The sequence below is a fragment of the Rhinopithecus roxellana genome, chromosome 3, assembly GCF_007565055.1.
Source record: "Rhinopithecus roxellana isolate Shanxi Qingling chromosome 3, ASM756505v1, whole genome shotgun sequence".
Taxonomy (NCBI): domain Eukaryota; kingdom Metazoa; phylum Chordata; class Mammalia; order Primates; family Cercopithecidae; genus Rhinopithecus; species Rhinopithecus roxellana.
Window position 1 is genome coordinate 176,779,975 of NC_044551.1, and position 27,101 is coordinate 176,807,075.

Below are 27,101 nucleotides of genomic sequence, written 5' to 3' on the forward strand. Positions count from 1 at the left end.
AGCCTGGACCGCCTAACATCTATGTACCTGGAGCCGTGGGTCCTGGCCAAGTGGCGAGGACAGAGAGCCAAAGAGGCAGGGCCAGGGCAGCCTGTGAAGCATTTGCTATCGCATAAATCCAGATGTGAACAAGTGATTCAGCCTCTTTTTGCCTCAGTTTTCCCCCCTCCCCCTTCCCATTTGTAATGTGAGCAACAGCAGGATATACCTCTTAGGGCAGTCACTGAGGGTTGAAATAACACTGGAGGAAGTGCTTGGCAAATTAAGCCTTTACACAGACACGTCGAGGACAGAAGGTTAAAGCCAGGCTTCCAGAAGCAGCTGAGCCCTGCCCTGAGCTGGGGGCCTTCCCAAGCAGAGCCCAGCCTTTGCCCTCTGCTAACGTTAGCCGTCAGGGCTGGTGATTTGGTAAAGGGCTGGTGTGGCTGGTAGGAGTGTCGCAGCATTGTGCTGAGTTGTGAAATGGAAGGTCAGAGAGTTGCTGTCCAGAAGCTGCTGTCAGGGAGCCGTGAGTTGGAGCAGGCAGGTGGCTCTGGAGAGACACCAGGCTCTGTCTTAGCCATGGGGAAACCCAGCTAAGGATGCCCTGGCACTCCTGGCCTAGATCTTCATGCTGAGCCTGTAACAGATCTTTAGTATCCTTCATTCAGTTTACAATCCTCAGGGGCCCAAGGCTCTAGCAATTCCATATTAAAATGGTTTTGCTTCCAAACACTTTTCCCTGAGGCAGCCCTGTTTCTGTTCCCAGTAGTACACTCTCGCTCATTCCACATCTGTCAGGCCCCACCCTGGGCTAGGTAAAGTGCAGGGGCCACAGAGCTAAACACACACAGTCCAGGGAGGAAGACACACATACCAACAAGCAGTGGCTGCACAGCAGAATCAGCTCATGCTCATTGGAGGCCCTGGGGTCATGCTACAGGAACACCAAGGATAAAGCAAAGTTTTTTTGTTTTTTGGGTTTTTTTGGAGACGGTGTCTCACTGTGTCACCCAGGTTGGAGTGCAGTGGCATGATCACAGCTCCCTGCAACCTCCACCTCCCAGCCTCAAGTGATCCTCCTACCTCAGCCTCCTGAGTAGCTGGGACTACAGGTGTGCATCACAACATCTAATTTTTGTTTTTTTTTTCTGGAAGAGACAGGGTTTTGTCATGTTGCTCAGGCTGGTCTTGAACTCCTGGGCTGAAGCAGTCTGCCCACCTTGGCCTCCCAAAGTGCTGGGATTACAGGCGTGAGCCACTGTGCCCACCAGGAGCAAATATTTTTGCTTGGAGGACCTTGGAGGAGGAGGAGGTGGTGGTGTTTGAGCTGAGACATGACCTGTGCCTCAAAAGCATTTTCTCAGGCTGAGCAGCGAGGAAGCCCTGGGGAGGAAGAGGCCCCATCAGCCTGCATGGAAGTCACATGGGAGGGCTGGGGTTAATGGAGGGCACAGGCTGAGCCGACCAGCAGCTGAGGGGACCAGGAGGCCAGTCCAGCCACAAAAAATGAGATCGCTTCCTCAGCATCAGTGCAATTACCTCTAGCCACCCAGGAAGGCCACTTTGGCCTCAGGGCCAGAGCCAGGGAGCCCAACCAAAGCTGTTATAATCAGGGGAGTTGGCAGCTTTGGGCCCACTAAGGCCCACTGACCAGCTTCAGAGTGAGGATGGCAGCCTGGGTTCCCAGCAGGGACCTGCAGGCTAGATTCCATGGTCTCCATTCTGTCCATGCCTGATGTTATTCATCTGCACAGCTGTAATCACAAATGGTGACGAGGGAACATGAAGATTCTATTCCAGGCCCCAGGGCAAATATACAGAAAAGCCCACCTGAGCCCCTCCTTGCCCCAGAATGGGGACAGACTTCACTATTCCTTGGCGCTGAGACTTGTGAGAAGGCCAGACTCACCTGCCAGCAAGGCCAAATGGCCACATAGGTAACAGACATGGGGAAAATGGGCTGTAGTCCCCATAAGAAGTGGTGGGGGCTGCAGTAGCCTGGAGGGTGGAGCCCCATCCAGAGGAGTGGCTGACCTCAGCTCCAGCAGACGCTGCCATGTGGGAATGCAGATTATCAAGAGAAGCGAGAGAAGCGGGACCAGCGGGGTTTCTATGTTAGATATCTAAGTTTTTTAATGTTAGCCACTTTAAAACACCGCGTGGGTGTGCTCTTTGAATGCAACGCAGTGCGTGCTCTCCGAGTCTTGATTTCTACAATCCTATCCACTGCCAAGGTCTTTGTCTCATTGGATCCTCACTCCTGTTTTAGGCATGAGAAGTCTCATGTTAGAAGCCCAGTAAGTGGCAGAACTAGGATTTAAATCCGGGTCAGTTTTCCACCCAAACCAGCTCTCCCCCCGTGCAGGCTCCAGGACATGAAGGACAGAGACAAGAGGGAGTGTAGGCTGTGCTACAGGAGTAGGGGGTTGCTGCAGGGGCCTGAGGTCTCTGCTTGCTGCCTATCCGAAATCCCAGGAACTCTTTGTTACTGTGAGGGTCTATCGCCACCTAGCGGTCACAACTCAGCATTCAGGTTAGAGCAACCAGCACCGAGAGGAACAACAAACCTTTCCTCCCTCAAGTCCCTTAAGACTTCAGGCTGAGCACCTTAAGTCTCTGAGCCTTAAGTCTCTTATTTGAAAAATGGAGGAAAAAGTGTGCCTCCTTCCTGGGGGTTGTTAGGGTTAAATAAAAGAATGCAAGTGAACTGCTTAGCATAGGGTAGCACAATGCCTGGCCTCTACTAAGAGATTAACACATATCCACCATTATTATTAAAAGCAAAAGAAAGCCAGGCATTGTGGCTCATGCCTATAACCCCAGCATTCTTGGAAGCCAAGGCATGAGGATCGCCTGAGCCCAGGAGTTTGAGAGTATCCTGGGCAACATAGTGAGACTCCATCTATGCAAAAAATAAAAAATTACCCAAGCATAGTAGTATACACATATGGTCCTAGCCACTTGAGAGGCTGAGGCAGGAGGATCACTTGAACCCTGGAGGTCAAGGCTGCAGTGAGCTGTGATTGCACCACTGCACTGCAGCCTGGGTGAGAGAACAAGATCCGATCTCAAAAATAAATAAATAAAAGCAAAGGCAAAAAGGCCACAGGTCACTCTGGCCAATGCCTGTGGTCATGCCAGTTCCAGGCAAGATGCATCCAGCCCCACCCTGACAACTCCAGAGCTCTCCACCTCCCACTTGGCATCAGTTCGGTCTGGCCCAGCAGATAATAAGGAAGACCCTCAGAGCCCCCTTCTCTGCCCTGAAATCCTTATATATCTCTCCAGGAGACTAATTACTGAGGCTTGGGACCACTGTATTTCTTTTAGCGTGAACCTTAGGCTGTTACTGTTTTTTCAATTTTTTTCTCTACTTTTGTCACAGTAGAGCCATTTTCCCATTATTTTTTTTCAAAGACTAAGATTTAATGATTTTTTTTTTTTTTTTTTGAGACAGAGTCTCGCTCTCTTGCCTGGGCTGGAGTGTAGTGGCGCGATCTTGACTCACTGCAACCTCCACCTCCTGGATTCAGGTGATTCTCCTGCCTCATCCTCCCGAGTAGCTGGGACTACAGGCACCTGCTACCACGCCCGGCTACTTTTTTGTATTTTTAGTAGAGATGGGGTTTCACTATGTTGGCCAGGCTGGTGAACTCGTAATCTGCCCGCCTTGGCCTCCCAAATCCTCAACAGGGATTTGTCAGGGAGAATTCAAGGATGTAATCCCAAAGTGCTGGCATTACAGGTGTGAGCCACTGTGCCCAGCCATGATTTTTTTTTTTTTTTTTTTTTTTTTTTTTTAAGGCAAGTAGAAATGGAGGCATCCTGACTTAAGGATGCTGCTGGTAAAAAGCCAGAGCCTTTAGCACTGCCTACCCTGAACCTCCAGGGACCCAGTTTGAAAAACACTGGCTTCAGCCATTATATCCAAGAGACCTGGTTAAAAGGTGCCAGGAAGAAGAGACCTGTTAACCCATGAGGACCTACTGGCATAGATAACGTTATGGGAGGTTTGGATTTGGAAGCAATCCTGACTTGGAACCTCAGTTCCAGCACTTCTTAGCAGTGTGGCCTCCATCAGGTTACTTAGCTTCCTTCCCTAAAATGGGACTCACAAGAGTCCCCTCCTCGGAAATGGGAATGAGCCAGTGGGAGTATAGAGAGACTCAAAGCCCTGGGTGGCTGTAAGGTTGTGAAATCCGTAGGCAGGCTCTTCCAGGGCTCACTAACTCACTCCCCCACCCCAGTGGCTGCCACACCCAGCTCCAGCAAGCCCAGAGTAAGGTCAAGGAGTCATCATTTCCACCTTTCACTGAGCACTTGCTAGGTGTCGGTGGCCACGTATTGCCCATTAAACCAGTGTAGGGCCAGGCATGGTGGCTCACGCCTATAATCCCAACACTTTGGGAGGTCGAGGCAGGAAGATCACTTGAGGTCAGGAGTTCAAGAACAGCCTGGCCAACGTGGCAAAACCGTGTCTCTACTAAAAATACAAAAATTAGCCAGGGATGGTGGTGGGCACCTGTAATTCCAGCTACTTGGGAGGCTAAGGCAGGAAAATTGCTTGAACCTGGGAGGTGAAGGTTGCAGTGAGCTGAGATGGCGCCAATGCACTCCAGCCTGGGCGACAGAGCGAGACTCCATCTCAAAAAAACAACAAAAACAAACAAAATGCAGTGTAGGCCAGGTGCAGTGACCTGTAACCCCAGCACTTTGGGAGGCCAAGGCGGGAGGATCACTTGAGCCCGAAGTTCAAGGCTGCAGTGAGCGACGATTGCACCACTGCATCCATCCTGGGCAACAGAGTAAGACCCTGTCTCTTACTGAAAACAACAACCAAAAAAAAAAACCAATGTTGTAAAATGAATATAAAACTCATTGAATAGAAGCAGAAACAGGGGCTTACAGAAGTGGTGTGACTTGCCCAGGGTCCCTCAGCTGGCAGACCCAGTGTGATTCCAGATCTCTCTCCACAAAGCATGACCTGGCTGAAGGCTATACCTGGAGCCTACCTAGAACTCGCCCATGTGGGCCTCAGATGAGGCCCTCCAGGAAGCCCAGCGCTGGGGCACTGCAGAACCCAGCACTCTGTCTAGGGCAGAAGCCAGTGACCACACAGCCCTCTCTGATCTGTGACTTCTGCCAGACCACTGTCTCCAGGCTGGGTACCCCTGGAGGCCATACACCAGCACCTGGGATGGCAGGAAGGGGAGAAGGAGTTGGGCCTGGAGCCAGCTGCCAGGCAGGAGCAGGTGGTGTGTGTTCGCTGTGTCTGTGTGTGTGTGTGTCTATAATGGGAAAACAGCTGCCCTGACTCCCTGAATCGTAATGTTGGAAGGGAATGCCTGAGCTGCAGCCTCTTGACAGCTCCCTTTCTGACAGGTGGCTGCCCAGCATCTGTTGACACACCTCCAGGGTGGTGAGCTCATTTGCATCCAAACAGCATCCATTTCTAGGACGCTGTGGGATACACGTGCATATTTTTGCATGTGTTGTTGGAAAACTGTGTGAGGGCTCAAGGTCACAAGTTTATGGTCTCTGCACGGGGCCCTCTTCCCTCCCCTTCCTGCTTTTACCAGCCCATCCATAGGATCACAGGCCTCTGCCTTGCCCTCAGCTTGCAACTTGGAGCAGCTGGAGGCTTCTGAAATAGAAATAGCTCTACCTTCATAGGGCTTTTTGAATCCTCATCACAAAACTAGATTCCTAGGTGGACTCTTTTACCCACCACTCCACCTCCCACTATCCTATCTCTTGGCTAGACCTTACATTGATACATTGTCATTTGATTCACAGGAAAGGCTAAGGAAAGTGGAATGGAAGCTTTGTGAGTGCAGTTACCCTATCTTCCCTGTTTGTCACTGATCCACAGCACTCAGGACGAGGTGGCCCATAGCAGACACTTGGTGGGTGGCCGGATGAAGGGTAGATGAAGGATGGATGGATGTGATGGAATGAATGGATGAAGAGGGTAGATAAATAAGTAGGTGGGTGGGTGGAGAGATGGCTAGGTGAATGGATGGAGAGGAGGGTGGATGGGTGAATAGGTAGAATAGATGGGAAGGAAGCATGGGTGGTTGAATGGATGGGTGGATATTGGATGAATGAATGGGAGGAAAAATTTCCCAATGGATTTGAGTGGGTCCTGGGCTCCTGCATGTCCTCTGCCATCACTTTGTCCCAGGGATCAGCACTAGAGCAGGGATTACTAGCTTTGCAGGCAATGGTACTTGTTAGGCTTCTAAATAACACTAAAATAACTGCTCACATTTTCCCAGTAATTGACAAAGTGCTTTTTTGTTTTTTGTTTTTAAGAAATACGGGTTGTGCTGTTTCCCAGGCTGAACTCGAACACCTAGGCTCAAGTGGTCTTCCTGCCTCAACCTCCCAGCTTGTCAAGTAGCTAGTGATACAGGCACACGCCACCATGCCTGGTTACAAAGCACTTTCATGTACCCTCTCTAATTTGAACATCACGATAGTTCTGTGAGGTTATTATTCCCCTTTTACAGAGGAGGAAACTGAGACTGGGATGTTCTGTTTCTATGATTGGTTATGGTTCCATCCAGCAGTAAGGGGCTAGAATAGACTGTTTTCTTCACTATACTCCAATTTAGCCTGTCTTCTCCCAAGCATTTCTCTTGACTTTTTGGCTGCTGAAATTTCTAAATCTGAGTTAGTCACTGAAACGGTCCTCTGCCTGCCTAGATAATCAGTGCCACCCCCTGCCGGGATCCTCTTGTTGGAGCCAACAGGGATTTGTCAGGGAGAATTCAAGGAGAGAGGGATCCTCCCTATGTATCCCTGATACCTGAATAGATAAGACAAGAGTTCAGTCTACTCCTCAGAGAGCTTCAGGGAAGGAAGAGGTGTTACATTCCCCACCTCCCATCATGTCCCACCTCTGTTCCCTCCCAGCCCCTGCCGAGGGTAGAGCGCTGGAAAGAGCAGAATTTGGGAGTCAAAAGTGTTGCCTACAAATTCCGTCTTTTGCCTGTACTAGCTGGGTGACCTCAGGTAAATCACTTAACCTCTCTGGGCCTTGGTGTCTTCATCTGTGAAATAGAATATCTGGCACCCACTTCATAGAATTTTTGTAAGGTTCAAATAAGTGAACCACTTAGCACCACGTCTGGCTCATCTGGGCCCTTGGTGAGTGGTTGCTGGCCCTGTTAGAGGCAGCATGGGGAAATGGGATGTGCGGACTGAATATCCCATAACCAGCCGGGCATGGTGGTTCATGCCTGTAATCCCAGCAGTTTGGGAGGCTGAGGTGAGTGGATCACTTGAGGTCAGGAGTTCAAGACCAGCCTGGCCAACATGGTGAAAACCCCATCTCTACTAAAAACATGAAATTAGCTGTGTGTGGTGGCATGAGCCTGTAATCCCAGCTACTTAGGAGGCTGAGCAGGAGAATTGCTTGAACCCAGGAGGCGGAGGTTGCAGTGAGCCAAGATCATGCCACTGCACTCCAGCCTGGGTGACAGAGTGAGACTACATCTTTAAAAAAAAAAAAAAAAAAGTGAATATCCCATAACCATAACTTTTGGAACCCAAAGTGTTGAATACTTGCATTATGCTGGTTCAGCATCTCTAATCTGAAAATCTGAAATCCAAAATCCTCCAATGAGCATTTCCTTCAAGCATCATGTGGGCACTCAAAAAGTGTGAGCTTTTCAGATTAGCGACATTTGACCTGGACCGCAGTTCAAATCCTTGCTGTATCACTTACCAACTATGGTGCCTTAGGTAAATTCCTTAGCCTCCCTGAGCTACCTCATTTCTTCCCTGAGTTTCCTCATTTCTGAAGTAGAGATAACACGCTTACCTGAAGGGGTGGCCTTCCCCTCCACACCTGTGGGTGTTTCTCGTTAGGTGGAACGAGAGACTTGAGAAAAGAAGTGAGGCACAGAGACAAAGTATAGAGAAAGAAAAAGTGGGCCCAGGGGACCAGCGCTCAGCATACAGAGGACCCACGCTGGCACCAGTCTCTGAGTTCCCTCAGTATTTACTGATCATTATCTTTACCATCTTAGAAAAAGGGAAGTGGCAGGATAATAGGATCATCATAGGGAGAATGTCAGCAGTAAGATATATGAATAAAGATCTCTGTAGGTGGCTCAAGCTTGTAATCCCAGCACTTTGGGAGGCCGAGACGGGCGGATCACGAGGTCAGGAGATCGAGACCATCCTGGCTAATACAGTGAAACCCCGTCTCTACTAAAAAATACAAAAAACTAGTCGGGCGACGAGGCGGGCACCTGTAGTCCCCAGCTACTCGGGAGGCTGAGACAGGAGAATGGCGTGAACCCAGGAGGTGGAGCTTGCAGTGAGCTGAGAGCCAGCCACTGCACTCCAGCCTGGGCGGCAGAGCAAGACTCCGTCTCAAAAAAAAAAAAAAAAAAAAAAAAAGATCTCTGTGACATGAATAAGTTTAAGGAAAGGAAAAGTGCTGTGCCTTGATATGCATATGCAAACATCTCCATAAACCTTTTTAGTGCATAAAGAGCAGCACTGCCGCTAGCAAGTCCCACCTTCAGCCCTAAGGTGGTTTTCTCCTTTCTCAGTAAACAGAACATACAATCGGGTTTTACACTGAGATGTTCCATTGCCCAGGGACGGGCAGGAGACAGATGCTTTTCTCTATCTCAACTGCCAAGAGGCCTTCTTTCCTCTTATACTAATCCTCCTCAGCACAGACCCTTCACGGGTGTCAGGATGGGGGACGATCAGGTCTTTCCCTTCCCACAAGGCCATATTTCAGACTATCACTGGGGAGAAATCTTGGACAACACCTAGCTTTCCTAGGTAGAGGTCCCTGTGACCTTTGGCAGTGTACGTGTCCCTGGGTACTTGAGATTAAGAGAATGGTGATGACTTTTCACAAGCATACTGCCTTCAGGCACTTGTTTAACAAAGTACATCCTGCACAGCCCAAAATCCATTAAACCTTGAGTCACCACAGCACATGTCTCTTGCAAGGACAAGGTTGGGGGCAGAGTCACAGATTAACAGTATCTCAAATACAGAACAAAATGGAGTCTCTTATGTCTACTTCCTTCTATATAGACACAGTAACAGTCTGAGCTCTCTTTCTTTTCCCCACACTTACCTAGCACAAGTATTGTAAGGCACTATTTCCCCAAACGTGGCATGCATACCACTGGTGGTACATGAGGTTACTTTAGGGGGCACAATAGCAAACTGCTGAAATTTTAACTGTGAGTTTGTTTTATATGTACTAAAAAAAATAAAAATCACATCAGAACTATTTTTTAGAACAATGCTAACCTTTATCCTTACTGATATTTAAGGGGGAAATTGGGCAATTGAAAAGAACAAGTGTGTTGAGTAAATAGTGGTCGAAGGCAGCATGCAGATAGAGCAGGAATTGAGAAGGTGGTCTATGAATGGAGTTTGCCTAACTGTATGAAATAATAGAAAAGAATGCAAATAATGATAGCCAAATGCAATACCTGACCCTAGACTAAATCTCGGACAGGAAGGAAATAAATGCTGTAAAGGACATTATTGGGTCCAATGCAGAATTGGAATAGATAATAGACTAGATAACAGTGTGGTATCCATGTTAAATTCACCGAAGCTGACAACTGCACTGTGCTTATGTAAGAGAATATCTCTGTCCTCAGGAAATGAGGTATCTAAGGATAAAGGGCTGTGATGTATGTAACTTAACTTTAAATGGTTCAGAAATGTGTGTGTGTATATACAATGCAGAGAAAAAACCATAAGCACATTGGAGTAAAAAGTAATGGGAGAAATTGGGTAATAAGCATCTTCTGTACTGTTTTTATTTTTACAACTTATGTAAGTTTAAAGTTATTTCCAAATAAAAAGTAAAACAAAATATAAGCAATGCAGGTCAAGTCCACAGCCCAGGGCCCAGCCATGGAAGGCACTTAGTGAACTCTCTGGCTTTCTCCCCTTCTCTACTGGCCAGCGTGGAGACAGTGAATGATGGGCAGTTTCACAGTGTGGAGCTGGTGATGTTAAACCAGACCCTGAACCTGGTAGTGGACAAAGGAACTCCCAAGAGCCTGGGGAAGCTCCAGAAGCAGCCAGCAGTGGGCATCAACAGCCCCCTCTACCTTGGAGGTAATGCTCTCTTTCCCTACCACCTCTACCTCCCTCTGGCTCTCTGTGCTCCAGTTCCGAAACCCAGGCCACTGCCAAAGCCAATCACGGAAGGCTTCCTGGAGGAAGGGACAACGAAGCTGATCTCTAAATGGGTGAATAAGCACTAGCCAGGCCATGGAGAGAAGAAAATTTAGGACAGGTGCTTGGAAAGGAAAGAGAACAGGACTCCTGGAAATTACACGTTGTGACGGGGAGGGGTGAGAAGGGGGAGGCAGGGGATGAAAGCAGGGTCTAGGCTCTGTTGAAGTCTGCCAGCGTCAGGTCATATTCCCTCTGCTCTGCCACCTCCTCAAACCCTGGGAGGTTCGATTAAGGAATGTAGAAGAACAAGTTTGAGATTAAAATCAAAGACCAAAAATGGAAGTAAGCCAGGTGCAGTGGCTCACACCTGTAATCCCAACACTTCGGGAGGTTGAGGTGGGAGGATTGCTTGAGCCCAGGAGTTGAGACCAGCCTAGGCAACACAGTGAGACGTCATCTCTACAAAAATATTTAAATTAGCTGGGCACAGTAGTGAGCACCCATAGTCCCAGCTCCTTGGGAGGGTGAGGCGGGGGATCGCTTGAGCCTGGGAGTTTGGGGCTGCAGTGAGCCATGATTGTGCTACTGCCCTCCAACCAGGGTGACAGAATGAGACCTTGTCTTTAAAACAACAGCAACAATGACAACAAAACACAAAAAAGTAGCCATCAGTTTGGCAGAGTCTGGGCCTGAAATGCAGCCCCTGCACCCATAGTTCTCAAAGGGTTAAGTGTAAAAAAAGCTACCAGAACTGCTTGTTCAATCCTAAGATTCCCGAGACTTTACCCAGAGTCCACCTGCAGAGACAAGCACGGGCCCAGGAGAGGGCGTTGTTAACGGGAGGTTCAGACACACGGAGGGCAGGGAAAGCTCTGGGCCAAGGGCAGCCCCAGAAGGGACACCACTTATCCCTGGAGGAGGACCGTGCCCTGTGCCCCACCTGCAGCCAGAACAGAACTGGGTGCCCTGCTTCCAGGCTAGTCCCAGGCTCTCAACTGTAGAAGGTGGGCAGGGAACGGTGTAGAAGGGGAGGGAAAATACCAATTATTGAAAAGCAAACTAAGTCTTTACTAACAGTCTCTTGAAGACCCTGAGAAGAGGGGTACACAGTATATAAGGCAGCAAACTGGTCTAAAAACCCTGACCCCTAAAGTTTCATTGATGAAGCAGCTCCCCAAAACCTTATCTTCTCTCCTCAGCTGTAGCTCACCTGCCCTGGGTTCTCTTGTGAGGCCCGGATCAAAGGGCCAAGGAGCCTGGTGGGGACAGCTGGTTATTTGGTGCAGTTGCCTATGCGGGGGGGATGGTCCCCTCAGTTCAGCCAGTGGGGTCATAGGGCAATGGGTGGGGTCATAGGGCAATGGGTGACCAGATCATCTCATTTTTTCTAGGGAAGTCCAATATACAAATTTTTATGGGAAATTTTCTAATATTACATATTGGCAACAAATTCACGTTTTTTTAAGGAGTCCCAGTGCAGGACCAAAGATGCATGTCCCTGTATGGACGAGGTTCGAGGTTTTGGCCCGTTAACCTCATTTGAACAGCAGAGGCCCAGAGTTCTAGACATGAATGTGTGAAAAGCGCTTTCTCTGAGGACAGCAGGGTGGCAGGGGAGGGTCTTCAGGCCACTGTCCTGGCTCCTCTCCCACAGGCATCCCCACCTCCACCGGCCTCTCTGCCTTGCGCCAGGGCACGGACCGGCCTCTAGGCGGCTTCCACGGATGCATCCACGAGGTGCGCATCAACAATGAGCTGCAGGACTTCAAGGCCCTCCCGCCACAGTCCCTGGGGGTGTCACCAGGCTGCAAGTCCTGCACCGTGTGCAAGCACGGCCTGTGTCGCCCCGTGGAGAAGGACAGCGTGGTGTGCGAGTGCCACCCGGGCTGGACCGGCCCGCTCTGCGACCAGGAGGCCCGGGACCCCTGCCTTGGCCACAGGTCAGTGTCCCAGGAGCCCTGGCTGTGTGCTTCGGCTCCCAGCATGGCCTCAATCCCTACCCCACCTGAGAAATAGGCACTACTGGAGGCTGGAGGAGTTGCAGTCAGACCGCAGATAGAATCTGTGGAAGCGTAACTGCTTCAGAGGTCAAGAGACTGAGCTTACACGTCTGAGCAGCAAGACCTGCTTGGAGGGATCAGCATAAGAGGGCCCTGCTCAAAACACTCATCTCTGCCAGGTGGCCCTTAGAACCTGTCCAGAGCCACAGTGACCTGCAGGACAGTCGAACGGGCCCTGGAAGGGGGAGTGGGAATGGAGGAGACAAGAAAACACAAGAAATGGAGACAAGACAAACAGCCTGATCAAGTCTCGTTTATTGAGTGTAGGGTCATGCCTTATATAGGCTGGCAGGGGAAGAGGTTGGGCCAGGGCGGTGACGGGGGGCCGGGTCTTCTCAAATTACAATTGCGCATGCGCCGTGGGTTTGTACTTTTCCCGGGCACGGATCGCGCCTGCGCCCTGGGCTGCATATCTTCCTGGGCGGGAAAATGTTTGCGCGCGCGCGGGAAAGGTTGGCGCGCGCGGGAACAGTTTTGTAAATAAAGAACCCGGGAATGTGCCCTCTTGTCTCCGCTTTGCGGAGATCAAGCAACAGAGGTCGGCTAATTCCAGGCCTCATGGCTCCGGACAGGTCCCCCTTTTTTATATATAATTATGGCTAGAAGATGGTCCCTCGGGAACTGCGCCTGTCTTAGGTTGGAGTAATGCATCTCATCACTGGTACCCGTCATGGGATTAGGCAGTAGCTTATGACGGCCCTCCTGTCTTAGGTTAGTGAGAGATGATACTCTCTTACCCGTCATTGGCTGTCCAGTTCAGCGCATAGGGACGGTGGTCATAATGGGTGTGAGTATGAACCACCGCAATCTTCTTGTTCTAGGCGATGATAATGGACCTGTATAGGTTTCGCTTGGATAGCCTCGACCTGTTGCTTAATGAATGTCATGAGCTTATTGAAAACCAAAGGTCCTATAGAGAGTAAGAGCAATAGGCAAAGCAGGGGGCCCAGGAACGGCATAAGATAGGGAAGGAGTCCATGGAACCCAGTCCAAAACGGGTTATCGGTTATTTCCTTTCGTCGTTTTTCTAGGTCTTCTTGTAGACGCCTGATTTTGTCCCTGACGATCCCGGATTTGTTGGCATAGAAACAGCACTTCTCCTGTAAAGCCAAGCAGATGCCTCCCTGTTCTGCAGTTAGCAAATCTAGGCCTCTTCTATTTTGGAGCACTACTTCTGCCAGAGAATCTACCTGATCTTGTAAATCTTGTATAGTACTCGAAATGGCCTGCATATCTGAGATCAATTGGCGAGACAATTTGGTGTATTGAGTGACAGAGACCCCTAGGCCTGTAGCCCCAGTTGCTACGGCAGCAGTTATGCCTAATCCTGCAAGTAAGGGGATAAACCCCTAGGCCTGCAGCCCCAGTTGCTACGGCAGTGGTTATGCCTAATCCTGCAAGTAAGGGGATAAACCCCTAGGCCTGCAGCCCCAGTTGCTACGGCAGTAGTTATGCCTAATCCTGCAAGTTAGGGGATAAATTGTATTGCCCTTTTGTTTCTTCCTAGAAAGTGATCTATAGCTGGGATAGGCACAGGTTCATCTCCAGGGATAACGTCTATGTCTGGCAAAAGTGTGGCTAAGACACAGCGTCCTGTCCAGTTAGTAGGTAAATAGGTATAAGCCCTATTATTGCCACATATTTTTGACACAAGGTGGGACTGTTGGCCATACCTTGAGGTAAAACTTTCCATTGGTATCGTTTCATTGGTTCTTTGAAATTTACAGATGGTAAGCTAAAGGCAAATCGTTTTTGGTCAGTAGGATGAAGGGGAATTGTAAAAAAGCAATCTTTAAGGTCTATGATAATTTTAAAATATCCTTGAGGGATTGCTACCGGAGAAGGTAGCCCTGGCTGTAAGGCGCCCATAAGGACCATAGTAGCATTTACTGCTCTTAGATCTTGTAAGAGTCTCCAATTTCCAGATTTCTTTTTTATGATGAATATGGGGGTGTTCCAAGGAGAGTTGCTTTCTGTAATGTGTCCTGCCTCTAATTGTTCCCGCACTAACTGTTGGGCAGCGGCAAGCTTCTCATTGGTTAGTGGCCATTGATCAACCCAAACGGGTTCATCTGATTTCCAAGTGATTGGATCAGCAAATTTTTGGGGTGCAGGCATGTCAATGGCCACGGTTAAAAATTTCCAAGCCCCCTTTTATCCAATTTTCCTATGGCTGGGATTGGCTGTAAAATGCCATCTTCTCTTTTTCCTAACCCTTTTCCAGGGTGGTAGCCCTGAGCCAACATTTGTGCAGTGACTATATCATTTGGGCTACCCATCATGACCCTCATTTGGGAGAGAAGATCTCTACCCCAAAGGTTAACAGGCAAATCAGGGATAACAAATGGCTTAATGAGACCGGAATTACTTTCTTGATCTCTCCAGGTGAGATATTTGGAACTTTGTCTAGGGTTATTACTTTGCCCGATTCCTCGTAAATTTGTTAAGGTCTCTGAAGTGGGCCAACTGGAGGGCCAATCTTGTTGCTTAATAATTGTTACATCGGCCCCTGTGTCTATCAGTCCTGTAAATAACTTTCCGTCTAGCCACAAGGTGAGAGAGGGTTTTTGATTAGTAATGGGCTGTACCCAGTAGATGTCTGAGGATCCGAATCCTCCCTTTCCCTTTAGGGGCGGTTGGACTTTATTAGCTGTTTTTAGCAATGGTAACAGGAGTAACTGCGCTATTCTATCCCCTTGAGGAATGATAATGATGTTGTCAATAGCCTTGGCCATGATTTTGATTTCTCCTATATAATCACTATCCACTATTCCTGGAAAGACCTGTAGGCCTTTCATGGTGACGCTGCTTTTCCCCAGGATTAATCCAAACATGTTTGAGGGTAGGGGCCCATATATACCCGTACTTAGGGCCTGAGGTCCCATTTCAAGGGTTAATACTGTCTGGGAGGTGGAACAGAGGTCCAATCCTGCGCTTCCTGGGGTTGCTCTACTAAGCTGTGAAACGGATTGCTGTTGGTTGGTACAAAACTGACCGCCCCATAAGCTTGTTTCGGGGCCTGGGGCCGGCCCCTCAATCCGTTTCCCTGTTGAGGTGTTAGGGGATTTCCTTGATTGTCAGTTTTAGATTTACATTCGTTGGACCAATGTTTTCCTCTTTTACACCTAGGGCAGAGGCCTGGAGCTTTTGCCTCTAAGGTCTTAGCTAGCTCTCCCTTACAATCCCTAGCGAAGTGTCCCATTTTTCCACACTTGAAGCACCCCTTGCTATTCTTATTTTTACTAGCGAGGAAGTCTTTTACGGTTTGTCCACTAAAGGCAGCAGCCATAGCCAAACCCTGTTGATATGAGGGCCCTATGTCTGAACAGAGGCGGATGTAACCTGTTAAGTCTGTTTTCTTTCTATAAGGTCTGATTGCTGCCTGACAAGCCGGGTTAGCGTTTTCGTAAGCTAGCTGTTTTACATAATCCACCCCTGCCTCGGCATTTCCAAATATTCTGCTGGCCGTGGTTAAAAGTCTATGTACAAAGTCTGCAAAAGGCTCATCAGGTCCTTGTTTGACCCCCGTGAGTGAGGCTCCTGGATCCCCCTTAACAGGAAGTTTTCTCCAGGCTTTGGTAGCTGCTGCTTGGATTTGAGAAAACAGTCCAGGATCATACTGCATCTGAGCATCGGTTTCTGTGTAATTACCCGAGCCAGTTAGCATATCAAAATCCCAACCATTTCCAGCTTGTTGGTTTCTCTTGGCCGTATCTCTACAATTTTCATAAAATTCTGACTTCCAAATCAGATGGTCGCCTCCGGAAAGAACTGCTCTAACTAAGGTATTCCAATCTATGGGAGTGAGCCAATTTTTGGCCACAGATTCGACTATGGCCAGGGTATACGGGGCAGTAGCTCCGTATTGCGAGACAGCAGTTTTTAGTTCTTTTATTACAGTAAATTCAAACCCATTGTGGTGCCTCCAGGCTCGACCCTGCATATCTATAGTTTCCGTTACTGGAAAAACATCTCGAGGAGAGGAATCCTCCCTATCCCTACTACCAAGCGACCTTCCTTTTGGGACATGCTGTCCAGCTCTCTGAGGGTGAGAGGGTTTCTCTATTCCTTTAGGGTATTGAACGCTCTCACTTCCTGTCCTTAATTTCTGCAATCTAGTGATTAAAGACTGATGTAGTTCTTCGAGCTTTATTTGCTCTTCAAGCTGTGCAATTTTTTCTCTAAGCTCCTCTTTTGGGTCTATTACTGCCATAACTGCGGGGGCAGAAGCCTTATTATAGGGAGGGGGATAAGTAAGAGTTCGTGGCCAGTCAGAATTATATTTTGCTGCCTCTTCCTCTAAATTATCCCAATCTACTTCTGAAGGGTTAAGGTTATTTTTACTTTTGCTTTCATTAGTTGTAGGTAAAACTGGGTATTTTTTGAACTTTTCCTTATCTGATGTTTCTATATTTGTCATTGAGGGGACCCCAGCCTCTTCCTCGTCGCTTTGTAGCGATATAAGTTCTATTTCTTTGTTAGGTGTGGATTTTTCGAGGTCGGTCTGGGAGCTGCCTCTTAATATTTCCTCAGTCTGAGTAACCACCGCCATTACCTCAGGATCTTTTTCTTTTTCCTTTTTATCTATTATATCTCTGATTAGATTCCAATAAGAAAAAGCTGTCACTGGAACCTTTTCTGGTCCAAAAGTACTATAGTAATCTTGAAAACAGTCTCCCACTCTACGCCACCTCTTTATGTCAATGGTCCCTTCTTGTGGAAACCAAGGGCAGGTTTCTTTTACAAAATCAAAAAACTTAAACAAATCATTACTTTTAACCTTTACTCCTCATGTTTTTAAAGCCTCTTTTAATTGCCCTACATAAATTTGATGCTGGCTTAATTCTTGTCCCATAATCAGACACTATTACTCACCTCTGGTTCCAACGCGGCAGGCTCCCACGACGTCCAGAGGAATTTCTTTCCACTTTCACTTTCGGCCGATTTTAGTGCCTTCTTCCTCACTTTTTCCCCCGTGTCCAGGTCCCTGTTCGGGCGCCAGGTGTCCCGACCTGCAGGACAGTCGAACGGGCCCTGGAAGGGGGAGTGGGAATGGAGGAGACAAGAAAACACAAGAAATGGAGACAAGACAAATAGCCTGATCAAGTCTCGTTTATTGAGTGTAGGGTCATGCCTTATATAGGCTGGCAGGGGAAGAGGTTGGGCCAGGGCGGTGACGGGGGGCCGGGTCTTCTCAAATTACAATCGCGCATGCGCCGTGGGTTTGTACTTTTCCCGGGCACGGGATCGCGCCTGCGCCCTGGGCTGCATATCTTCCTGGGCGGGAAAATGTTTGCGCACGCGCGGGAAAGGTTGGCGCGCGCAGGAACAGTTTTGTAAATAAAGAACCCGGGAATGTGCCCTCTTGTCTCCGCTTTGCGGAGATCAAGCAACAGAGGTTGGCTAATTCCAGGCCTCATGGCTCCGGACAACAGTGAGCCCCGACTGTCTCCGTGGGATTTAGAAAAAGGCGCCCGTGTGGGCAGACTCAGCCTGTGCAAGGCATGAGGTGTATATAACCACACATCAAACCACATTTAATAGTTTAAGCAACTACTCATTCAACAAAGATTTACTGAGGTCCTACTATGTGACAGGCATCATGCTAAATATAGGAAACCCAGTACTGTCAGTGTTAAGAAACCTGAATCAGCCAAAACTAACACCAGAGCCAACACTGGACGTGGTTGGCTAAACCAGTCAGGAAATGATCTTTTGGATCAGGAATAAGGGACAGCTATAAAGGGTTTGAGGTTCTTGTGTTGCTCTTGAGCATATGTGTGTGTGTGTTTGACTCTATAATATGGATCCTGGCTCTGCATGTCATTCCAATAGGGGCAGTGATGCGTCGTGATTCAGAATATAGGCTTTACCTTCAATTTTTCCCACAGGTGAAATGTACTGTGTAGGAGCAGCAGACAAGAGGTTGTGATGGAAATTCAGAGCAATACTGGGTGTAAAGCACTTAACACAATCCCTGGTACATAGCCAGGGGTACCTGCTGGTAGTAGTGGGGTGGTAGTAATTCTTATTTAAGATGGTAAAGCAATTAAAATGTTTAGAGAATGGCTAGATTCTTTCAAGCAATTGTTTGCTACTTGGCTGCATAGGGTGTGTGTGTAAATCAGCAAGCCAGCCTCTGCTGTGGTGACAGCTCACACTGGGTGACACTCGCAGGCTTCTGGCTGGTTGGCCAGGGAAAGCAAGGTGGTTAAGAAAAGAGATGCTCAGCCTAGGAAATGGAGAAAGCTATTAGACTGTACTCAGCTCTGGGTCCCCTGGTCCCTGGCTGGGTGGACAGAGGGAGTCCTCAGCAGCACCAACTCTGATCCAGTTCCCTTCTCATCCTCCTCTCTGCCCCTAGCTGCAACCATGGAAAATGTGTAGCAACCGGGACATCATACATGTGCAAGTGTGCCGAGGGCTATGGAGGGGCCTTGTGTGACAACAAGAATGACTCTGCCAATGCCTGCTCAGCCTTCAAGTGTCACCATGGGCAGTGCCACATCTCAGACCAAGGGGAGCCCTACTGCCTGTGCCAGCCCGGCTTTAGCGGCGAGCACTGCCAACAAGGTGGGTCTACTGTGCCTGTGGGAGGGAGGAAGTGGGGGTCAGAGTTGGACTTCATATCCAGATCACCTCAGTTCCAGTTATGGCTATGCCACTTAAAGGCTGCATGACCTTGGTTCAGTCACTTTGTGAGCCTCAATTTCCTCAACTTGAAAACGGAGGCAATGCTACACCTTCCTGTATCAGTTATCTAGTGCTGCATAACAAGTTAGTCCCAAACCATAGCAGCTCGAAACCACAAAAAACATTGTTTTAGCCCACATTTTTCCTGTGGATTGGGAATTCAGAAAGAGCCTAGCTGGGATCTCTCGGGGTTGCATTCGACACAGCCAGGGCTGCAGTTCTCTGTAAGCTAACCCGAGGCAGCAGGATCTGCTTCCAATGTGCTGCACTCCCATGGTGCTGGGTGTTGGTGGGAGGTCCCAGTTCTGCCCTGCAGCTCTGCATGAGTCACTACATAGGCTCTTTGAGGGTCCTTGCGCCAGGGCAGTTGGCATGTCCCAGAGTGAACAGTCCAGGACAGAGCAAGCCACATGTCTTATGTGACCTACAATTGGAAGTCACTCATGCCGTCATTTCCAACACACTGCATTGTTATGTCAGTCAGGTGCATTCAGTGAGGGAGGGGACCACATAAAGGGCATCAGTACCAGAAGGGGGCAGTCACTGGGGGCAATCTTGGAGGCTGGCTACTGTGCTTCCTTATAGGGTTGTTGGAAGGAGTATGTGAGATGGAAAGTCAGAAGCAACATTGTCACAATGAAGGCCAAGCTGTCATTTAGAATCTGCATGACCTTGACCAGCCTGGCCAACATGGTGAAACCCTGTCTCTACTAAAAATACAAAAATTAGCTGGGCATCATGGTGGTCGCCTGTAATCCCAGCTACTCTGGAGGCTGAGGCAAGAGAATCATTTGAACCCGGGAGGCGGAGGTTACAGTCAGCCAAGATCAACCTGGGTGACAGAGTGAGACCCTGTCTCAAATCTGCATGACGTTGAACAGCATACTTGTGATTCACTTCCTCATCTAGATAGGGCCAGGAGTGGTGGCTCACACCTGGAATCCTAGCATTTTGGGAGGCCGAGGTACAAGGATCACATGAGCTCAGGAGCTTGAAGCTGCCGTGAATGTACCACTGCACTCCAGCCCAGGTGACAGAGACAGACCCTGTCTCCGAGAAAAAACAAAAGTGCAGATAACTCATACTGCCAAAGTTAAGATTCTCAAGCATGGACTTTTTAAAGATGAAACAAGTATAGAAAATGGTCCTCAGTGGACCTCTGCAGGGAGAACACATGAGTAGTCTAGATGGTTTTTTTCCTCCTCTTTTCCAGCTGTTGGCCCTTGAGATGCCATGCCTTCAAAACTAATGAAACCCTAACCACTCAGCGTGGCCCCCTGACATTGACCAGCACCATTGACATCACCTGGGAGTCACTTAGAAATGCAGGCTCCCAGGCCCCACCCCAGCCCTTTTGAGTCAGAACCTGCGTTTTGCAATGATTCGCATATGTATCCAAGCAGAGGACATTGCTCCACAGCCTCCATCCAACCCTCCTGCCCTTACTGGGTCAGCAGAAACCAGTTCTTTGGTCTGACCTAGTCAGAACCATCAAATTACTCATCTCGGTTAGTGGCCCCTTTATCATGTAATTTTGAGGTGAGCTCAACAAAGGAAAATTATATTAATATTAAAAAAGTTGTCTTACCTTGGGGAGTCTTTCTCCTGCATGGACACTGAGAAGTTTTGCTCCCTGCCACCAGGATGCCAGGCAGTCCACCCCGTCCCTTGAGGACTTTTCCACATTTTATACCTATACGAAATACTATTCTTAACCAAAACTCATTTTTAAAATGTTATTAAATAACTTATTTTGAAATAATTTCAGACTTATAGAAAAACTGTCAGGACAGTATAAACAGCTTAATCCCTTCCCCTCAGTCATTAGCATGTTGCCCCATCTACACTCCCCTTCTCTTCCCATGTTACACATATGCACAGTCAACCTCTTTCTAATCCTTTTAACAGTCTCATAATTTTAAAGACTTTTAAGAACACCTGAAGCTTTAAAATGCATAAAGCCCTTTCTCCTTCACAATCTCCCCTGGTGCTCGTAACAGCCTGGGAATTGCTGGAAGGACAGGAAAACATGTTAACCATTTTTCAGACATGGAAACTGTGACTTGCTTGTCAAGGGTCAAGGGTCACGGCTCCCTTCCTCAAGTGCCTTGCTGCAGACATTCTCCCACTGTAGTGAGGACAGTAAAGGGGTGGAAATGAAAAGGTGGGTCAGGGTCCAGAGTGTTTAAGCAGATACAAGGGTGCCCTTTCTCGCTCTGCAGTTATTTCTAGGCCTTCTGGAAAAGCTCATCCCAAAGCCTCATTAACACCTGCTTCTTATTCAGATATCAACTCCGGCTCATTTCCTAGAGAAGCCTCCCTGGCCCCTGGGCCAGGTCAAATACCTTTTACATACAAATGTCTTACAGCATACAAAAACATATACTGTATGTTCTTGTATGAACATCTTCCCTTTCTTTATAGCATCTACCTCAGTTTCTTATTAAATATATTCACTTAAATAGTATCTAGACTCTAGGCTGAGAGAGACAGACTACTGGGAGTGGTGGTGACTGGGGCAAAGTGCCCCATCTAAAGCACTCAGCTTCAGCCATCACTGCAGCACAGGGTTGCAGGCTCAGCTCTGCCAGACCTCCTGGTTTTCAAGGAAGGCAGAAATCCAGATTTTCAGGTAAAATCTCCTGCTTTTTTAATGTTGGCATTTAATTTTTAGGGATATGTAGGGTAATCAAAATTGGTCTGGGGACAGGATTTGGCCCACAGTCTACCAGTTTGCTTCATCTAGTATTAGTTTTGACTTTAAGTTTCTTCAAGGAAGGAACAAGCCTGTTTTTGTCATCTTTATATCCTCAGGGCTTAGGTGTAAGCCTAGCAGAGAGCCTAGTACAGGAAAGGTACCTGTTTGTAAAACAGATGGGTGGACAGAGGGGAGGGTGGGCAGATGGATGAGTGAATACATTCTTATGGTCTTCAGAGCACAAGTATTTCAAAGCAGCCTACCTGGGAACTGCTCACAGTCCTGCTGGCCGCCTAGACCACCAATGCCCTGACTTTTATGCCCTCTGCAGAGAATCCGTGCCTGGGACAAGTAGTCCGAGAGGTGATCCGCCGCCAGAAAGGTTATGCATCATGCGCCACAGCCTCCAAGGTGCCCATCATGGAATGTCATGGGGGCTGTGGGCCCCAGTGCTGCCAGCCCACCCGCAGCAAGCGACGGAAATACGTCTTCCAGTGCACGGACGGCTCCTCGTTTGTAGAAGAGGTGGAGAGACATTTAGAGTGTGGCTGCCTCGGGTGTTCCTAAGCCCTTGCCCGCCTGCCTGCCTGCCACCTCTCGGACTCCAGCTTGGTGGGGTTGGGACAGCCGTGTGGAACCCCCTGGTGATTCAGCATGAAGGATATGAAGCTGGAGAGGAAGCTAAAGAAGAAGAGAATATTAAGTATATTGTAAAATAAACAAAAAAATAGAACTTATTTTTATTATGGAAAGTGACTATTTTCATCTTTTATTATATAAATATATCACACCATCTGAGTATATGTACCATATAGTGAGTTATTTTTACCAAGTTTTGTGTTGTATTTGTTGTTTTTATAAACAGCTGTTTAAAAGTTTAAGGGAAAAAAAGACTAATAAAAATGCTTTAAAACAAAAGGATAAGAATAAAGAATGATAGCCTGAGGAAGGAGGAAGACATTTTCATGTTTATGAAACGTTATTATGTCGGCAGTAAACCAAGAGCTGCTCATTGAGATCAGAAAAAGGAATAAGAGGAAGAGAGAGAAGGAAAAGATCTTTGTTTCTTGTTTTTTAACTCCCTTTTTTTCCCTCCCCTAAAATTATCCAGCTTTTCGGAGTCCTGGATGTCAGTGCCCAAGATGCCCAGTTCTTCCAGGAAAAGCTGCTGAGCCCTGGCCTTCTCAGTCTCACTGCCACGCAAAAATATTGCTGCCCCTGTCTGTCCCAGACCCCCCTTCAGGGTCTGAACCCACTGGGGGCCACCTCTTCTCCTTCCTGGCTGGCCCTGGCTTCCAATCGAGGACTGACTATTGAAGTCTGCTGCAGGTTTCATCTGGAACTCTTAACAAATTTTAAAACAGCTGCTATTTTTCCTGCTCCTCCCCAGAAGAGGGGTCTTCCTAGAGGAGGTGAGGGAAGAGAATATCATGCTGTCTCCTCAGGACCCATGCACTGACCCCCTCTCCTCCTTCCAGGTAATTTTTCATTGGAATGTATCCCAGGAGAGAAGGTAGCCCTTCTGGGAAGCGGAAGACTGGGAGCCAAGCCTGCCCACAGCACTAGTAGATGTCCAACTCTAGAAGGTTCTTGGAGGCTCTTGCTGTAAGACAGGCCTCTGCCACCTGATCCTCCAGGTCACCATCATGATGACAGAGACCCCTTGCCCATCTGTGACACTTTCCAATGCATATCCAAACTCTACCTTATTTTAACTCAACCCCTGCCTCCCTGGGAAGGATAAGGGAGTAAAGCCCGGTTCACTAAGAAGGAAGTTTAGGCCCTCACGGGCCCTGGAACTTGCCTTAAGCCACACACAAGTGGAGGAGCCAGACCGGAAGTCCAGACCCAAAGCTTGAGATTCTCTCTCTAGAATGGGTGAGCACAGGTGATTCAGGCAGCTTAAATCCATCAGAGCAGCCCTGCCAGAAAAGGAAAGATGATGTTTTTTCCTGTTCTTGTTCTGCCTTGTTCACTCCTCTTTCTCCCTCCCCAGTATCTGGAAAGATTCTAGAGACCAGGGCTTATGCATCAAGGGCAGCCTCTCCAGCCTTTGCCTCCATTCCTGAAGGGGACTTCCCTGCCCCTGTTTCTTTCCAAGTCTCTCCCTCCCTCCCTCCCATTTGCCCCCTTCCACCCCGTCAGGTTAGCCACGTATCTTCCAGGGTTCAGCTGTTCACACCAGTTCCCTGGCTCTCATCATCCATCCCTCCTTCCCCCAGGTGCCTCCACTATAGGAGTTTCAGGGAGAAGAGTTTGGAAGTCATTGGACCTTTCAGCCCTCAGGGTCCCTAGAGGAGCCTAGTTGCTCTGTGAAGACCAATGGTGGGCCAAAGACTCAGGGAATAATGAAGGGAGAAAGAAAAGAAACGAAGATGGAGAAACATGAGGCAAGTGGAAGAAGGACGGAAAGAAGGGAGGGAGGGAGGGGATGAAGAGAAAGGAGAGAGGGATATAGCTGAGGAATAAATTTATCTAAAAATATGCATGTGAATCTCCATTATGTTCCAGGTACTATGCCTTATGATGGCTTTGTTTTTTGTTGTCATTTGAGACAGGGTCTCGCTCTGTCACCCAGGCTGGAGTAGAGTGGTTCAATCATAGCTCACTGCAGCCTCAACCTCCTCGGCTCAAGCCAACTTCCTGCCTCAGAGTCCCAAAATGCTGGGATTACAGGTGTGAGCCACTATGCTCAGCCTGTTTCAAACATTATAATAATAGCAGATTTATTTAGTACTTTATTATACATCAGATACCACTCTAATTGTGAAATAGATATATATTCATTTAATTATCAAAACAACCATGTAGTTAAAACACTATTAACTCGTTTTACAGTTGAGTAGACTGAGACACAGAGAAGTTAAAGAACTTGCCCAAGAGTAAATGTCTAATAAACTGTAGAGCCAGGATCTGGGCCCAGGCTGTCTGACTCCAGAACTTGCTCACTCAACCACTAAGCCATCCTACTTCTCGTGGGAAACGAACATGTCCTGCCTTTGAGGATCCTACAGCCTGTGACAAAAACAGTCATAAAAATGGACAATTGCCTTATTACACAAGGTGCTCTCAAGTGGCAATATAAACGATGGAAGTGTCTGTCCAGAGGAGGGAATTTCTAGTCCTAGGTCTTCAAGGATGAACAGGAGTTCGCCAGAGGTGGGAAAGGGAATTGAAATTTCCTGGGAGTGGCCTGTTAAAAAGCAATGAGATATGGCAAGGCCTGGCTTGTTTGGGAAAGAGTCAAAATCTAGGGTGGCAAGAGTATGGGAAGTACACGGAGGAGCAAAGAGAAATTGGGTAGATATGAAGGCAGAGTTTTGACCGCAAAGAGCTTTGCATGCTAAACAGGCCACAGGTGCCAGCAGGGTTGTTTGAGGAAGGGAAGAGCAAGACAAGCTCTGGTTTAGGAAGACAGCTGTGGCAGCATAAAGGCCTGAAAGAGGAGACAGAGCTGTCACCCAAAATGGACTTGAGAGCTCCCTGTGGTTTACTTTGTGGGTAGAAAACACTGCCAGCCAGATGGATCACAAATGTCTGTGGTAGCTTAGAAGCTCTGCTCTTGAAGAGGGTCCTGAGATCTGCCCAACACCCTTCCCAACCCCCATCTCCCCCAAGGCAGGTGTATCTGAGCCTCATCCCACCACCAATGCCCCTGCTAGCCTCTCCCCACCCAGCCTGGAGCCTACTCAGCCGGCCCTCTCAAGAGCCCCGCCCAGGGTCACTGGCTTTCTGGGAGGACTCAACAGGCTGCCAGCTTTCCCTCTGCCTTCCCAAGGAACCTGAGACCTCCCTCTGCTCATCACCCCGGGCCCAATCCTGAATCCAGCCCCCGTCAACCAAGACAGCAAAAGGCCCAGGTGTGTCCCTTACAACTTTGAGCCTTCTCCCTCAAGTTTGGAAGCCCTGACTTTAAGAAATGCCAAATGCAAGGACCATTAAGAAAATTCTCCCCCGAAATGAGGTTCCTCTAACAAATGATTAAAACTCTCTCTCCTTGAGCAGTCACATTCTAGAAACAGGACATTCCATGAGGCAGGAAGAGTTCAGTTAATTTGCTCCTGAAAAAGTGTGGTTCAGTGTTTGTGTGGCAATGTACGTGGGCAGAAGAGGCCGCTCATGCTGTGTCCCCCCTGAGCAGGATTCAGGAAAGGGAAAAGAAGGTCTCTTTGACTCAACCAATGGGCCGTATGATGGCCAATGAGATTATGTACTTAAAAGTTATTTGTAAAGTGTAAACTAAAAACCTTAAATGTAAGATGCTGTTGTTATTATTACTGTTGTTATTGCTGTTACGGACATGCCAAAAGGCCCTTGTTAGAAGACGGTTTTGCCTTCTCAATCTCATAGCAAGGAACTCAAGTCTGATGCTTCAAAAAGACAAGAAGAGGGGCAAGAAGAGGGTGAACTCCCAAGCTCAGAGGAAAAAAAAAAAAAAAAAAAAGGGAAAAAGAGCCCCAGGGTGACCTTCAGGAAAGGCCAGGACCAGGATTGATCTAACCTTTCCCTTTACCAGAAACAAAACTATCACCAGACTGAACCCTAAAGTCAAGCAGTCACCCACTGCCTTTGCTGGGAGCAGAAGCCCATAGTAACAAGTGACCTGCCCCTCAGACTCGAGATCCCAGATAGAGCTGGAGGAGTCGTAGGGCATTAGTGGTAGGCAGGAAAACTGAGGGTCAAACAAATGGAAGAATGCAGTGATCATAGACCAAAAACACACGGATAATTAACCCCAGGTGTCCACCCAGGCCAAAGTTCTTCCTGCTACCGCACAGTGGGTGTCCAGGCAGAGTGAAGCCTGAGTTAGACCCTCTAACACTTTCTTAATGGCCCAGAGGGTGTCCTCTGCCTCGCCGACAGCAGTCTCCTGGTGTACCCTCAGATGATGGGGAAGCTGAGGGCATAGTGTGATTTGGTGGGACTTGTTCATGTTTTGTAGTGTGGGCTCAACAGTGCCAAAGGAAACACTAGAGAAAAGTTAGTGAAACATGCCAGCTAGCAGGACCAGTAAAGGCATAATCGGGCATTTGGCAAAGCTTGTTTTTCTAACTCAGCGATAGGTTCTAATAGGAAATTTTTAAAGATGTTTTTAAAACAGTGTTACAGTGCCACTTCCCCCGTATGGAATAAATAACATGCATTCTTTTTTCAATATACTGTCATATTCGGATGTCATTAAAATAAATGGATGAGTCACAGAGGAGCTATCAGATGCTCTCATGACTACCATAACTCAGCCCGGCTCTGTGGTGTCTGCTTTGTTTTTACTCCTGATTTTCAAACCCCCTGGAACAAAGATGACTGCACTCATGGGGTCTGGGGAAAGTCTGGTGTGGAATTAGATGAAAGAATCAGTTTCTTGGATCATGAAGTGAGAAAAATGGATCCAGAGCTCCCCAGAACCATCAAAGAGAAGACCCAACACACAGCTTAGGGTCAGCAGAGGATGTGGTCCGTATGGCCACAGAAGGTGCCAAGGGTCATGG

At 48.1% G+C, this 27,101-nt stretch overlaps 1 protein-coding gene across 1 annotated transcript in view; it reads left to right on the forward strand.

Moving 5' to 3' along the window:
* Positions 1–26,851, forward strand: part of SLIT3 (slit guidance ligand 3) — a 651,942-nt gene extending 625,091 nt beyond the window's left edge. Inside the window, exons 33-36 of the mRNA XM_010358190.2 lie at positions 9,944–10,098; positions 11,816–12,101; positions 18,586–18,794; positions 21,944–26,851. Coding sequence (XP_010356492.1) covers positions 9,944–10,098; positions 11,816–12,101; positions 18,586–18,794; positions 21,944–22,179 — 886 coding nt within the window. The 3' untranslated portion in view covers positions 22,180–26,851. The remainder of the gene's footprint in view (positions 1–9,943; positions 10,099–11,815; positions 12,102–18,585; positions 18,795–21,943) is intronic.
* The last annotated feature ends 250 nt before the right edge of the window (positions 26,852–27,101 follow it).